The sequence below is a fragment of the Myripristis murdjan genome, chromosome 9, assembly GCF_902150065.1.
Source record: "Myripristis murdjan chromosome 9, fMyrMur1.1, whole genome shotgun sequence".
Classification (NCBI taxonomy): Eukaryota; Metazoa; Chordata; class Actinopteri; order Holocentriformes; family Holocentridae; genus Myripristis; species Myripristis murdjan.
The window spans coordinates 36,827,984-36,844,182 of NC_043988.1; the positions used below are offsets into that span (position 1 = coordinate 36,827,984).

General features: G+C 43.9%; 1 protein-coding gene across 2 annotated transcripts in view; it reads left to right on the forward strand.

The window, feature by feature from the left end:
* fubp3 (far upstream element (FUSE) binding protein 3) overlaps window positions 1-16,199 on the forward strand; it is a 34,145-nt gene that overhangs the window by 15,582 nt on the left and 2,364 nt on the right. Inside the window, exons 11-19 of one of the 2 annotated variants that reach the window (XM_030059511.1) lie at window positions 17-119; window positions 4,242-4,342; window positions 4,507-4,645; window positions 8,795-8,955; window positions 10,700-10,770; window positions 12,293-12,378; window positions 12,659-12,727; window positions 15,707-15,778; window positions 16,055-16,152. In XM_030059511.1, coding sequence (XP_029915371.1) covers window positions 17-119; window positions 4,242-4,342; window positions 4,507-4,645; window positions 8,795-8,955; window positions 10,700-10,770; window positions 12,293-12,378; window positions 12,659-12,727; window positions 15,707-15,778; window positions 16,055-16,152 — 900 coding nt within the window. The remainder of the gene's footprint in view (window positions 1-16; window positions 120-4,241; window positions 4,343-4,506; window positions 4,646-8,794; window positions 8,956-10,699; window positions 10,771-12,292; window positions 12,379-12,658; window positions 12,728-15,706; window positions 15,779-16,054; window positions 16,153-16,199) is intronic. The other variant, XM_030059513.1, reaches the window with a different exon arrangement.

Here is a 16,199-nt window from a genome sequence, read left to right on the forward strand (position 1 = left end):
TCTCTCTCTCCCTCAGGTTTCAGTTCCCAGGTTTGCCGTCGGCATCGTGATCGGTAGAAACGGAGAGATGATCAAAAAGATCCAGAACGATGCCGGCGTCCGAATCCAGTTTAAAGCAGGTGTGTTCACATTATTAATCCAGTTCATGTTCACATTATTAATCCAGTTTAAAGCAGGTGTGTTCACATTATTAATCCAGTTTATGTTCACATTATTGATCCAGTTTATGTTCACATTATTAATCCAGTTTAAAGCAGGTGTGTTCACATTATTAATCCAGTTTATGTTCACATTATTAATCCAGTTTAAAGCAGGTGTGTTCACATTATTAATCCAGATTAAAACAGGTGTGTTCACATTATTAATCCAGTTTATTTTTACAAATCAAATCAAATCAAATCCTTTATTTAACCAGATAAGCATCATTGAGATTTAAAACCTCTTTTTCAAGAGCGATCTGGCCAAGCAAGGCAGCAAACACAAAGTTACGACATTAAAAAACATTCAACAGGCAGAAAACATAACATTCACAACAAAGTTCAAATTATAGGCAAAAATTTCAGACACAATTGCATTGTCCAAGAGTACTGGTTTCATAGTCTTTTAAAATATTTTTAAATTCTCCTAGCGTGACTAGGCCTGGCAATTTGAGGTCCTTTTGTAGCTCGTTCCAGGCCAATGGACCAGCATAACTAAAAGCTCTTTTACCCAATTCGGTCCTCACTCTGGGGACAACCAGCTGAAGGGCAACTTTGGATCGAAGGGCATGCTGGTCCTGCTTGATGCACAAAAATGCGCTTAAGTAAGAGGGTACCAGCCCAATCAGAGCTTTGTGTAGGAGAGAGAACCAACGCGTGAATCTGCGTGTGGGAAGAGACAGACAATTTGCAGTGGTATAGAGAGTGCAATGATGTACTCGATTTCCGCATCTGGTGACAAAGCGTAAGGCAGAATTGTACACAGTATCCAGCTTTCTAAGGTACTGGTCAGGTGCATGCATGTAAAGTAAATCGCCATAATCCAGTACGGGGAGGAATGTGGTCAGGATCAGGTGACGCCTAACCTGAAGTGAGAAACAGGACCTGTTTCTAAAGAAGAAACCGAGTTTAAGCTTCAGTTTCGAGACAAGTTTGTCTATATGTGCTTTAAAAGTTAGGTTCTCATCCACCGTGATGCCTAAATACTTGAAGGAGGTGACCCTTCCATTTTCAATTTCGGTCTCTTCAGTAGTCAGTAATTTGGGGAGATCTGCTGGGAGTCTTTTCCCATTTGAGAAAAGCATAAACTTTGATTTGTCAGCATTTAACACAAGCTTGGACTGGACAAGATGAGACTGAACAATATCAAAGGCAGATTGCAAGAACTCCATAGTTTGCACAACACAAGGGGATGAGCAGTAAATGACCGTGTCATCAGCATAAAAATGGTAAGCGGCATTTGACAGGTTATTACAAAGATCATTTACATAAATGGAGAACAATAGAGGTCCCAACACAGAGCCTTGGGGTACACCCTTAAGTACGGGGAGGAAAGAGGACGAAAAACCAGCTGACTGGACACACTGAGATCTATCAGTCAGGTAATTTGAGAACCATTTAACAGCCTGCCCAGATAAACCGATCTTGTACAGACACTTTGATAAAATGGCATGGTCGACTGTATCGAAGGCTTTGGATAAGTCAATAAACAGAGCTGCACAGTATTTCCTGCAATCCAGAGCTTCAATGACATCATTGACAACCTTAAGAGCGACAGTAATAGTGCTGTGATTCTTTCTAAAGCCTGACTAGTATCTGGAGAGCAGACCGTGAGTGTCTAAAAAATCCTTAAACTGCTCACTTACTAATTTTTCAAGGACTTTGGCTAGAACACACAACTTTGATATTGGCCTGTAGTTGTTAAGAGATGAGGGATCACCGCCTTTCAACAGGGGGAGGACATGCACAGATTTCCAAACCAGGGGGATCTCGTTAAATTCAATAGTGAGATTAAAAATATGGGTTAAAGGTTCTGCAATAAAATCAGCAGCTGCCTTTAAAAAATGAGGCTCCAACTTATCAGGGCCTGCCGATTTGTCGGGGTTGAGGTTCTTTAGAGCCCTGCGAACTTCAACCACTTCAAAGGAGATAGATTGAAGGATTCCATTTCAGAAATCGGAGTAGGTGACAAAAGAGGGCCCTGATTATCAGGCTTTGAGGGGTGTCGCGTCTCAAACAAGGACCCTGATGAGATAAAATGCTTGTTAAAAGAATTAAGAATGTCTGATTTGTCAGTCATGGTGCCAGATTCTGTTTCTACGCTGACTGGTAAATCATTAGTGATGTCATGCATGTAAGATGACTTAATAACCTTCCAAAATTTCCCGGGGTCCTTTAGGTTACAGGTAGTTTTAGAGAGGTAGTACTCAGATTTGGCCTTTTGAACACAGGAGGTAAACCGATTTCTGAGCTGTCTAAAGGTCAACCAGTCAGCTTCCGACTTGGAGCTCCTGGCCTTAGACCAGGCTACATTTCTCTCTCTCAACAGACTAGACAGCTGAGGAGAAAACCAGGGATTGTCACGGCCTTTCACTCTGAAATTTGCGGAGTGGCGCATGTTTATTTATGATATTAAGGAAGGAATCATAAAATAATTTCCAGGCTGATTCCACATCATTAATTAAGGATATTCTGGACCAATCAAAATGCCATAAATCATGATGAAAGGCTTGTTCACAAAAGTGTTTAAGAACTCGTTTCTGTACAATCCGTGGTCTTGTTTTCGGGAGCTTACCATGCCTGACTGTGGCAATGACACAATGGTCACTCAGGTCATTTGCAAAAACACCGATTTCAGAAAATTTGTGCGGCGCATTAGTTAAAAATAGGTCAAGAAGGGATGATTTATTTGGGCATTTAGGATTTGGTCTAGTAGGGCTATCTATAAGTTGAGTCAATTTAAAGGAATCACAGATGGATTTAAAACCATCTGAGGCGGAAGAGAACCAATCCCAATTTAAGTCTCCGGCAAGCAGAATCTCATTACACTCTCTAGGGTTGATAATACATTGTTCAGAGATGTTAGGGCCTCACTACTGGCTGAGGGAGGTCTGTAACAGCCAACCAGCGTAATAAACTGACCCTTAAGAAGTTCTAGCTTCAAAGCAAGCAATTCAAATTGTTTGCTGAGGGAGACAGAAGAGAGGAGGGTGACTTGAAATCTGTTTTTTATATATATAGCAAGGCCACCACCTTTCCTGGGCCGATCACATCGGAAAACATTGTAACCCTTAAGTGAAATGTCTTTGTTGGTAACAGATTTCTTAAGCCAGGTCTCAGATAAAACAAGAATATCGGCATCAGTGGAATTTGCCCAGATTTTAACATGGTCCAGTTTAGGAAGTAAACTTCTTACATTATTAATCCAGTTTAAAGCAGGTGTGTTCACATTATTAATCCAGTTTATTTTTACATTATTAATCCAGTTTAAAGCAGGTGTGTTCACATTATTAATCCAGTTTATGTTCACATTAATAATACAGGTTATGTTCACATTATTAATCCAGTTTATGTTCACATTAATAATCCAGGTTATGTTCACATTATTAATCCAGTTTATGTATACATTATTAATCCAGATTATGTTCACATTATTAATCCAGTTTATGTTCACATTAATAATCCAGGTTATGTTCACATTATTAATCCAGGTTATGTTTACATTATTAATCCAGGTTATGTTCACATTATTAATCCAGGTTATGTTCACATTATTAATCCAGTTTATGTTCACATTATTGATCCAGTTTATGTTCACATTAATAATCCAGGTTATGTTCACATTATTAATCCAGTTTAAAGCAGGTGTGTTCACATTATTAATCCAGTTTATGTTCACATTAATAATACAGGTTATGTTCACATTATTAATCCAGTTTATGTATACATTATTAATCCAGATTATGTTCACATTATTAATCCAGTTTATGTTCACATTAATAATCCAGGTTATGTTCACATTATTAATCCAGGTTATGTTCACATTATTAATCCAGGTTATGTTCACATTATTAATCCAGTTTATGTTCACATTATTGATCCAGTTTATGTTCACATTATTAATCCAGTTTATGTTCACATTATTAATCCAGTTTACAGTGTGTATGACTCTTGGCTTGCTGGATCTTCAACACAACAAAATTATAAACTTCTGTGTGTGTGTGTGTGTGTGTGTGTGTGTGTGTGTGTGTGTCCGTCCTCCAGATGATGGCATCAGTCCAGAGCGTGTTGCCATGGTGATGGGTCAGCCAGACCGCTGTCAGCATGCTCTCCACCTCATCAATGACCTCATCCAGACCGCACAGGTAAATGGTAACACACACACACACACACACACACACACACACTCTCTCTCTCACAGTTACCTCAGGGCCTGAATGCGCTCTCAGTAAGAGCTGATATAAACACTACTTTTCATTTCCTGTGTGTGTGTGTGTGTGTGTGTGTGTGTGTGTGTGTGTGTGTGTAGGAGCGGGACGGGTTTGGCTCGGCCATGCGTAGTGGGCGGGTCAGAGGTCGTGGTGATTGGACGATGGGCTCACCTGGTCCCCTGCAGGAAGTCACCTACACCATCCCTGCTGACAAGTGTGGTCTGGTCATCGGAAAAGGTAGGAGCACTTCCTGTACGGCCGGGGGCGCTTCCTGTACGGCCGGGGGCGCTTCCTGTACGGCGGGGGGCGCTTCCTGTACGGCCGGGGGCGCTTCCCGTACGGCCGGGTGCACTTCCTGTACAGCCGGGGGCGCTTCCTGTACGGCCGGGAGCGCTTCCTGTACGGCCGGGTGCACTTCCTGTACAGCCGGGGGCGCTTCCTGTACGGCCGGGAGCGCTTCCTGTACGGCGGGGGCGCTTACACACTGTCGCCTTATGTGATTAGATAGATTGTCGCCATGGTAACACTCTTGACTTCCTCGCGCCCTTGAAGTTGTAAACTGCCAGTCAGATATAAACAAATTTGGCAGCGTCTGGTTACCATGGAGACGACACAAACCTTAATGTCCGTGCAGCGACGGCGTACCGTTTGGCGAGCCACACACACACGCTGCAGCTGAGGTCATCACAACGCCGCTCTCTGATTCGCCGACAGCAGCGGCCCCTCTGATTGGAGGCCTGTCGTGGAACTACTTTGTGTCTGTATCACTACGCCGCGGCTCCCCGACACACCTGCCAGGTAAAGCCGGCAGGTGAAGATCGGTTGTAAAGTGATGAAGTGCAAAGCGCCGTGTCGTCAGTGGATACAGAGCAGGATTAACTCAGACGGACTGGAGGGACTCTGATGATGTCACAACCTGGACGCTGGACCGGGGAACACCTGAGGCTTCCAGCCAGGTGCCGGTTTAACACGGCTCTATGAGCGAGTCATAACTCCACACCTGGCTGGGCTCTAACCTGTCGAATAAGACATGAAGCCCGTTCAAAACCAGGACACGGAGCACGTTTACCAGGGTGTCCTAAAAAAGTCTAAAAATAGACATTTTCAATTTTAGGCCTAAAAAAGTTTAAAATACAGAGATATTTTGCACTGTAAGTCTAAAATCTCATTTGGGTAATTTAAGACCAGGTTATAGTGCAAAATATCGATGTAGGATAAATGTAAAAATAATTATCTTTATGTCCATTTCCTGTCCATTACCCACGCCGTTCAGTTTTGGTTTTTTGGGTTTTTTTTCCGGTGGCTTATGGTCCTTGTAGTTCTGCGAGAGGAACTCAATGTTTTCAATGTTCAGTGTTCAGCATTTGAAGTAGTTTCATTTGAAGGCATTATTTTGAAAAAAAAAAAAAAAAGAACTGAAAATGTTGCGTGCTGTAGTTTCTTGCATCTGTTTGTTTAAATGACAATAAATGTTGTCATTTGAATCCAATCTGGATCTGTTTTTTCTTAGTTTTAATACTTGGTGAAGATCTTCAATTTTACACAGGATGGTCTAAAAAAGGTCCAAAAAAGTCTAAAATTGCACTTGTTAAAACCTGCAGACACCCTGGTTTACATGCTCACCATATTCCTGTATTATTATTCAGAATATCCTCAATATTCCGGTTGAGTCATGTAAACACACCGAACCAGATTAAGGTCATATTCTGAATCAGTCCCCTGGCATGTGCCTGTTCCAACCGGAATACTGTGCCATGTAAACGCCTTAATCTGAAAATGCACCGAACCGGAATATTCAGTCACGTCTGCACACGCTCGATTCGCAAGGAATCCTGGGACGTCTTTGTTGCTATGGTTACTGCAAGCGGGGAAAACAACATGACAAACAGAAACAAGAGCCAGGAGACTGCAGGCTGCCTTCAGCTGGTCAGAGACTCAGGGCCCTATCTTGCACCAGACTCCCTAAACCCGCTATTTGCGGATTCAGGGTTGTGCAAGAGGTGTTCCCCCGTAAAAGTTGCTATCTTGTGCACCTCCCGCTATCCGCAAAACACCTGCGCTACCCGCTATATTATGTATAGGCGTGTTTTGGGCGTTACGCCAGTTAAACCAATCAGTGTGCCAGGTGCCATTGCTTTTAAGGGCAGGCTGCGCTATCCTAAATCCTAAATCCTAAACCCGCGATGGAGAGAGGGAGGTAGATTTTCTCAGGGCTTCTACTGAGGCTAAAGCAAGTTGGCTTTATATACATATGATATATTATATTATAGGCGAGTTAATTCGGGAGGTGGAGCCACATGTGTCCAAGTGGACGAGTCACAAGGTTGTACTGATTGAGTAAAATCCCCGGGCCACACCACACACACACAAGAGGCAGAGGTGGAACTATGTGTAAACTAATTTATTGACAAGGTAGATTGGGCAAATAAAATATTAAAAATAAAAATATAGCACAGCTGCTGGCTTATGATAAAACAACGTGATAAAACGTGCTGGCGTAAGTGTCCAATTAAAACAGTCTTTCCTCTAAACAGTCTATATGAGTAATATACTCAGTCCATTCCGGCGGCGTCCCGGTATCAGTCCGACCGTGTGCGTGGCGAGGCTCCGTCGGGGCGCGCGTTGAAGCCGCCTGGGCGCGCTCTCCTAACAGCCCAAACTTTTTAACCCTTTTAAAGTGTGTGCGCAAGATAGCAACTTTAGGGAAAGCGCATGAAACACGCCCACGGACACACCTCCAGGCGCAAATGACGGAGTCGGCATAACGGATAGCGGGTAGCGGGTGGCGCAAGATACCGTTTAGGGATAGCGGAAGTTCCTAAATCCGCAATTTGCGGGTAGCGGGTGGCACAAGATAGGGCCCTGAAAATATCATGGAGGATATCAATGGGAGAAAACACAGAAGTAGCGACAGAAGAAGAAGAAGAAGCCTTACCTTCGCCTGAATATTGACCTGAACCAGAATCTGGAGTGCATGTAAACACAGTCCCTCTCCTCCTCTGAGCTCCATGTTGTGAAGCAGGAAGCAGCAGCAGGCCTGCTCAGTGCTCGTGTTCAGGGCCTGTGGGAGGAACGGGAAACATGTTTGCTAAATGGATCTCCTCTTACACCTCTGGTACTGACTTTATATTGTTAATTAGTTAATATAGCGGCTAGTGGCTGTGAGTTATGGATTAGAATTATGGCAGTCACAGGAAAAAGAAAACTCTGCGTTCTGCGACTTTTTTCTCTGAATATTTAAAATTTGCTGTCATGCCGCTGTGATCCTGTGGCCTGTCTGCATAAAAGCTTTGAATGTGAATGGACTCGGTCTGTTCATCAAACTGAATCACAGCGGCGGCGAGGCGGCGGAGCTCGCATCTGATTGGCTGCTGGACGGGAAAAGTTGACAAGCTTGTTAGAGAGAGGAGGAGGAGGAGGAGGAGGAGGAGTCCCATCACTCATTCTCTCTGCTTCAAACCTCTTTAAAACCTCATCAGCCATTCAGGGCTCTGTGTGTGTGTGTGTGTGTGTGTGTGTGTGTGTGTGTGTGTGTGTGTGTGTGTGTGTGTGTGTGTGTGTGTGTGTGTGCTGGGAGGTCAAGAGGGTCGGGCAGCAACCAAAATAAAAGCCAGAGCAATAGAAATGTCAAGTGTCGAGTGTTTAGACACCATATGGTGTGTGTGTGTGTGTGTGTGTGGTGGTCTTCTGTTGTTGGGATTTTCTGTTGGACAATAGTGATTAATGTCCTGCCGTCTGAGGCCCACATGGGCACACACACACACACACATACACACACACACACACACACAGCTCCCTCTCTAATATTCTCTCAGTTTCTCTGAAGCTGTTTGTATCAGATCAGTTAAAGAGAAACGTGCTGATAATATTTTAAAAAATTACAGAAAAATGAATGTGTAAAAAGAGAAAATATATGAATTACAGATGTGCACAGTTGTATAATGTGTGTATTTGTTGTGTTGCATTGGTGCTCAGATGTTTAAAAAGTACTGAATTCATGTGAAATTCATCAGAAATGCTGCATATTTCATAGAAATATATCGGCTCCCTGCATGTACATTGGAAATTTCATACAGTGTGTATCGAAAAGGGATGTTTTGCCCAAATGTTGGAGTATTTCTTTAAGGCGTCTAATGTGAGGATCATTTAGCTGTGATAGCGACAGCTGTGGTGCTGCTTCTTCTTAAAGTGGGTGAACTGTCCCTTTAAGTTTCAAGTTGAGCTTGTTGCCATGAGCAACTGTCATCTCCGGCCTATAGAAATGAGCATTAGCTGTGTGCTCACTTTGCTCCTGTTTATTTTCTGTGTGTGTGTGTGTGTGTGTGTGTGTGTGTGTGTGTGTGTGTGTGTGTGTGTGTGTGTGTGTGTGTGTGTGTGTGCACTCAGGCGGGGAGACCATCAAGAGTATTAACCAGCAGTCTGGAGCTCACGTGGAGCTGCAGAGGAACCCGCCCCCCTCCACCGACCCCAACACCCGGGTCTTCACCATCCGAGGCTCCGCCCAGCAGATGGACCTCGCCCGCCAGCTCATAGACGACAAGATCGGGGTACGCAAATCAAACGCACCCCGTCTGACACCCGGGCCTGAGCGTGGAAACACCACTGATCTGACCTTTAAACATTTTTATAATTATAAATATATTTTTTTGTGTTAATGTATTTTTACATTTTTTTTTATTGAAGTTCCAGTATTTTTTTTTTTTTACTAATTTGCACATTTTACATTTTTCCCCAGCAAATTCATTTGATTCCACTCAAAAACATGGGAGAGAGGTGATGAGAAAAGTAGCAGGAAATGACCCAAAAATTGGCAAGAAATAAAAAAAAAAATGACCAAAACATCCCAGAAAATTAGCAAGCAAATGTTTTTAGATATGACAGGAAAACTGTATTTATAATAATGAAAATGATATTCAAAGGTCGGATCAGTGGTGTTGCATCAGTTTTTGTTTTAGTGTGAAACTTTCAGACGCGTTTTAAGTGTTCCTCTTCTTGCTGGAGACCCCCGAGGGGCCCCGGGCCCCACTTTGAAAACCACTCAGCTCGTTCACAGAAGAATCAGAATCAGAATCAGAATACTTTATTGATCCCCAGGGGGAAATTACTTTTTGTTACAATAACAACTCCCACTCAAAGTGTGAAGTAAAAAGAGCAAATAGTCAAGAAAAATAAAGAAAGGAATATAAATATAAATATATATAGAATAAAAAGAAAGAAAAAATATATGTACAAGTGCAAACATGGACAGGAGTTATTGCACTATAGGTTATTGCACCTAAGTATGGTATTGAATATGGATTATTGCACAGGTTATTGCACATAAGTATGGTATTGAATATGGATTATTGCACAGAGGGAATTTGCACAAGAGTTAGTTTATGGGGCCAGCCCACTGACTCAGAGTGTCTGACACTCAGAGTGAGGAGTTGTACAGTTTGATGGCCACAGGCAGGAATGATTTCCTGTGTCGCTCTGTGGTGCATCGTGGTGCGATCAGTCTGGTGCTGAAAGAACTCCTGTGTCTGACCAACACGTCATGGAGCGGGTTGGACACATTGTCCAGGATGGCTTTCACCTTGTGAAGCATTCTCCTCTCTAGCACCACTGTCAGGAACATAGGAACATAAAACAAACGCACCTTATGCTCCCGACCTGGTTCTGACTCAGTCTGAGCTAGAAATGTCCAATTCTGACCCGCTGTTGATCAAACGCACCCAAAGCACATCCCCTAGAAAGAATATGAGTTGATGCCATCTGGCAGGAGGTACAGGCCACCATACTGTAAGCTCAACAGATATAAATTCTCTTTTGTTCCACTGTCAATCAAAGCACTCAATAACAGATAACTAACTAGTGGGGGGAAAGGGGAACACCTTATGGACAGAGAGTGCAATACTGTAATACTTGATGCTCTTGATATATCGGCACAACGTGGTGTAGGATAATGTGGTTACATTTTGTGTGAACTGTATGTATGGGGTATGTATGTTTTTTTGTATTTATGTATAACGCTGTCTCTGGGTGCCCAAGACAAATTTCTCCTTGGAGACAATAAAGGCGAATTGAATTAATTGAATTGAATTGAAAGCAAACACAGACCCCACCCACCTGCTCAGAGCACGAGGCCGACTCAGACAAAACAAACGCACCTCCGGCGTCCTTATGAAGCCAGATGGCCTGCAGAGACTCCACTGGTATTTCTTGGTCCAAAAAAAAGTCATTGAACAGCAACCTAACGCTCCTCCTCCTCTTCCTCCTCCTCTTCCTCCTCCTCTTCCTCCTCCTCCTCAGGGTTCAGGTATTATGAGCAACGGAGGTTTTGGCTTCAGTCCCTTCACTCAGGGCCCTGCTGCTCACCAGAAGTAAGACTCACACACACACACACACACACACACACACACACACACACACTTTGTCTTAAAGTCCCATGAAACGACCTCACGTGACCTCTAGGGGCGGGTAAAAATATCAATTCATCAGTGCATTGCAATATATTTTTTCACAATTCAGTATCAATTCAGAAAAGCCTCTGAATCGATTCAACCTCTAACCAGTATTAAAGTATTGCAGTATTAAAGTACTGCAGTAATACCACAAATGAGCGAGAAAAGAGAAAAGAAATATAATTTAAGTTTACAGGCACTTTAGTTTTAATACAGTACTGTCATATGTTTTACTTTTATGCTCCATATTCAGCACACATATTATTGTGCTAATTCATCTAATTGTCAGATGTTTTATTGCTAAAAAATGTTATAATATTATACCGTGGCTGTTCATATGGAAAAATAAACAAATAATTATTTTGATATTATCAACAAGTACTCTAATGAATTATTTGCGCACTGAATCGATATCGAAGTGTTTAAATCAATATCGAATGGTGAGGTAACGACGCCCGGCCCCAGTGACCCCTCCCTCCTGTGAGGCGGAGCGTCTTAAACAGTGATGTCATCCTGCTCTGCTCGCTGCAAATTAAAATTTCAACCAATGAAAACTTAACAAATCCTCTCTGCTCCACCTGTCCCTTCAAAATAAAAGGCTGTTACTCTCCCAAACTGAGATCCTGTTGGTTTGCACTCATAATGACCCGCGCCGCGCCCCGCCCACACTTCCTGTTTCAACAGGAAATACATTGAATCAACAAAGTAAGAGTCCACTTCCTGGGCTCTTTAATCGTTACCTCCTGCTCTTCCTTTTCTCTGCTGCGGCTCGTTTCTCGTCTCTCCTGTCGTTTCACGAGCGGGGCTCGTTCCACAGCTGCAGATGATTCAATTAAATTAATTGACTAATTAATTAACAAGTAATTTAACGCTTAAAATATCAAAGCTAATGAGGCCGAGCAGCCAAAAACATGTCGTGTTGATGTTGTCACAGGGGGAGCCAGGGTCCACAGGGAAAGTAGATCCGGTCCTCAGCCAACCGGATCTACTTTCTCATTCAGGCGGTGACGTCATGAAAACTCAGCAGGCACACACACACACACACACACACACACACTCTGCACCAGTTAACCTGCTCACTGCTGGTTTTATCCTGATATGAGGCAGAACGTAAACAGCATGCGTTACCATGGTTACCATGTCAGCTGACTGCAGCTCAGCAGGACGTGACGCTCCATAACCCAACAAAAACATCAAGTCTGGATTATCCAGTTAGCTCACACACACACACACACACACACACACAACTCAAAATACTCACTCCGGCGTACGACACCACGCCGTTGCCACGGCACCGCTTTGATGCAGAAGTGCAGTTTATTGTTTTATTGGATCATTGAAGGATCGAATTTTAATCAACTGATCACAATCAGAATGATTTGAGCTTTTGTTGACGTGTGTGTGTGTGTGTGTGTGTGTGTGTGTGTGTGTGTGTATGCAGCTGTGGCAGTGGTCAGACCTTCCTGACAGGCGGTTGGGGAAACACCTACCAGACCAGCTGGCAGAGCGCCGGACAGCAAGACCCTGGTAACACACACACACACACACACACACACACACGCAGACACACACACACACACACACACACACACACACACGCAGACAGTCTTAGAGAAACATACTTACACACATACACAGGTTATTCTGCATAGAAACACGCTCATACTGTGCATGCTACACACACACACACACACACATATGGATGCACACAATCACATACACACATACAAACACACACTTGTCTTTTGAGTCCAGTGTGTTAAGGCTCTGTGTGTGTGTGTGTGTGTGTGTGTGTGTGTGTGTGTAGGTCACAGTATGGCTCAGACAGGCCAAATGGACTACTCTAAAGCATGGGAGCAGTACTATAAGAAGCTAGGCAAGTCACACACACACACACACACACACACACACACACACACACACACACACACACACACACAGGAACACTGTATTAGATCAAATGCAGATGAGTGAGTTTGTAGGAAAGGTTCCTCTGAAAACATTTTAATATTCTTACAAACACACACACACACACACACACACACACTTCCTGTGCACTCAGCTTACACACGGCGGCCATTTTGGATCCTGGTGGAGGGAAACTGCGTCTTCCAAATCAATACCACCAATATTGATTTGTCACCGGCCATCCTCATCATTAGTGATCGATAGGCGACGCTTGGGCTGATATCTGTTTGTTAAAAAATGTATTAATTAATTAACTGAATTACAATATATTTTTCAATTGCAGTGGCAAAATTTGCAGCGTTTGAAAATGAAAAAAAGGAGAACATTACAAAAAAAATCACCTCAAGAAAATCTCAATTTTTTTAATGTATGCAACGTGTGCAGACATGAAACCAAAAAGAAGAAACCGTTCAAACGATCCCTTAAACATTTTCTGCATAAATTAAATTGGAGTGAAACTAAAAGTGGCGACCCCCTGGAAAGACCCTCAAGGACCCTTGGGGGGCCCCCGGACCCCTCGTTGAAAACCACTGCACTGGATGTGAGACGGGGAAAAAAGCTGCGTTCTGATATTTAGGATTCCCACCTTCTTCTTGAAATAATCTGATCAGGATTGAGCCGCGGACATGAGGACGTTTTCTGCCCATCAAAACCGGATAAAGCTCGTTAGTGTTTCCTGCCAATCACGACGACGGAGTTCGCCATGCCATTCTGTTGCCGTGGTTACAGGCGTGAAGCATCACTCCAGAAGTCCAGCTGTTGTTGTTACGGGTTCTCGTGTTTTTTAGGAGTCTGTTCACCCTGATACGGGCTAATAAAAATTTTTAAAAAAAAGAAAATATTGGACAGTAACAGGCTCATTAGCCTCCATAACTTCTGGCCCTCAGACACATGGAGTTTATGATCCAGACAGATATTCACCAGGAGGGATAAAGGTGGCGTGAAACTTTACAGGATGGCAGATAGAAAGAAAGAAAGAGAAAGAAAGAAAGAAAGAAGGAAGAAAGAGAGAGACAGAAATCCTGACTTGAGCTGCTGAGAGGAGTTTGGTTCTGTTCCCACTGGCCGGCATGGAGGTGCAGTTTGATACCTGTCAGGTGTATCTGAGTGTTGAAATGTTCCCAACCTGCCTCAGTCAGGTCAGTGAACGCATCGCGACTGACTCTCCTCTTCAAACGTCCTCATTAAGTTTGACTGAGGAAGCAGCAGAACTCCAAAAGCCCAGACACGACCTCAGTTATAGCGTTTTTCCACTATAGTGCCGTGCCGTGAAATTCACGGTTCCTCATTCATTCCCACTCCAGCAGCCCGCTTGGTTCAGGAACCAACCGTGAAAGATTTCAGCCCGGTCTGACATCTGGTGCTGGCCCGGTTAGAACAGGGCCGCGGAGGCGGGCCTAAATATGATCTCCTTTGTGATTGGTCCGTTAGAATGTCAGTTAACCAGGCTGCTACAAACTGACAAGTGACAAATGTCAACCATGACATTTGGGTTGTGGGGTTTTTCTGTTTTGTAGCCCAGTTTACATTTTTCTTACAAATGGAAATGTGACCACTAAGCGCAGATGCCAGAGCATCTGTGAAGATGATGATGATGTTGGCATCAGGCGGGTCGGCTGCAGCACCGGTCGGAGTCAGGCGGGCCGGTACCGCGCCCACCCGGTCACGTCTGCCGGATCTGACAGGTGAGCGGCCGGTGCTGCAGCCGACCCGCCTGACTCCGACCGGGGACGCAGCCAGCCCATAACAAAGCCACTGGCCGGCAACTTATTCAAACAAGATTTTGTCCATAAAAAAAGTAGCAAAAAGCTAATGTAGGCTAACAACTGACAGCTCCTCTTGTTACTATGACAACTCCATGGCAACGAGCGCGCCTCTCTAATTCTATGATGCCGACCCGCTGGTACCATAAGCAATGGAAACACTCCAAGGCCAAACAGGGCGGCACAGCTTTGAATAAACAAATGTTTAATTAACATTATATTATATAATGTTATATAATGTTAAATTATATTGGTAAAAACATTTTGCAAAAATTTACAAAAAATTACCAAGAATATTAGCACCAAAAAAATTGAATAAAAAACAAAAATACTAAGTAAACTGCTTATAATTATTAAAATAATATATGTAAAGGTCAGATCAGTGATGTCATTCACAAACAGGTTTTCGTCATGGAAACCAAAATAGTGACATGTGAAGGTGACGGATGATTGATGACAGGAGTTTTTACTTGGTTCCTCTAAATGTTAGGCCTTAAAGTCATTAAACAGACTCACATTAGAGCTCATCAGGTCTGAGTCAGCATGTCTCACTGTGTGAGCCTCCGCCTGTCGCCCTCCTCCTCAGAGTGTCTTTACCGTCTCAAAACCCCGAGCTCTGCATCCAGATCAGCCTCCCGTCGTCCTGCAGGCGGACCCACAGCGCTCAGCATGTTTGGTGAAAACGGCCCCGCACGCGTTTCCACCCCGTGATCCAGACACGCTGCGTTCAGGAGCCACTCGTAAACTCCCGCGCCAGAGATCAGGGGCTCGTCCCGCGCTGCGTTCAGGTGCATTTGGTCAACAAAACCCTAACCCTAACCGACAGCCGCACACCGACTGGGAGGTGAAAGGACTACAAACATGGCCGCCGTGTTTACACAGACAGGCCAGGCTCAGAGCCAGAGAGACACGCTCTGTGTGTGTGTGTGTGTGTGTGTGTGTGTGTGCGCGTGTGTGTGTGCGCGTGTGTGTGTACGCCCGTGTGTGTTTAAGTGTAACAGCACTGTTTTGTGTACTGGTGTGCATGTGCTTTTGTGTTCCTGTCTAACTGTGTGTGCGTGTGTGTGCGTGTGTGTGTGTGTGTGTGTGTGTGTGTGTGTGTGTGTGTGTGTGTGTGTGTGCAGGTCAGCAGAACCAGCCTCAGAACATGATGACAGACTACAGTAAGGCCTGGGAAGACTACTACAAGAAACAGAGTAGGACATGCACCTGTCTGTCTCCCTGTGTGTGTGTGTGTGTGTGTGTGTGTGTGTGTGTGCGCAAAGGAAAATAACAACAATAATAATTGACCATCAGTGATGTTACCTGTTAAACTGCAGAGTATAAAGTGTCTGAGCTTGTTAAATGTTAAAGGAATATTCCACCATTTTCGGCAAAATCCCTAAAAAAAAAACGACCTCATGTTCACATATTGGTGTGTGTGTGTGTGTGTGTGTGTGTGTGTGTGTGTGTGTGTGTGTGTGTGCGCACAGGTCAGTCATCCCAGCAGAGTTCGGTGCCAGACTACAGCGCAGCGTTAGCAGAATACTACAGACAGCAGCCCTACCTGTGGAACCCCGCCCAGATCCAGGTAACACACACACACACACACACACACACACACACACACACACACAC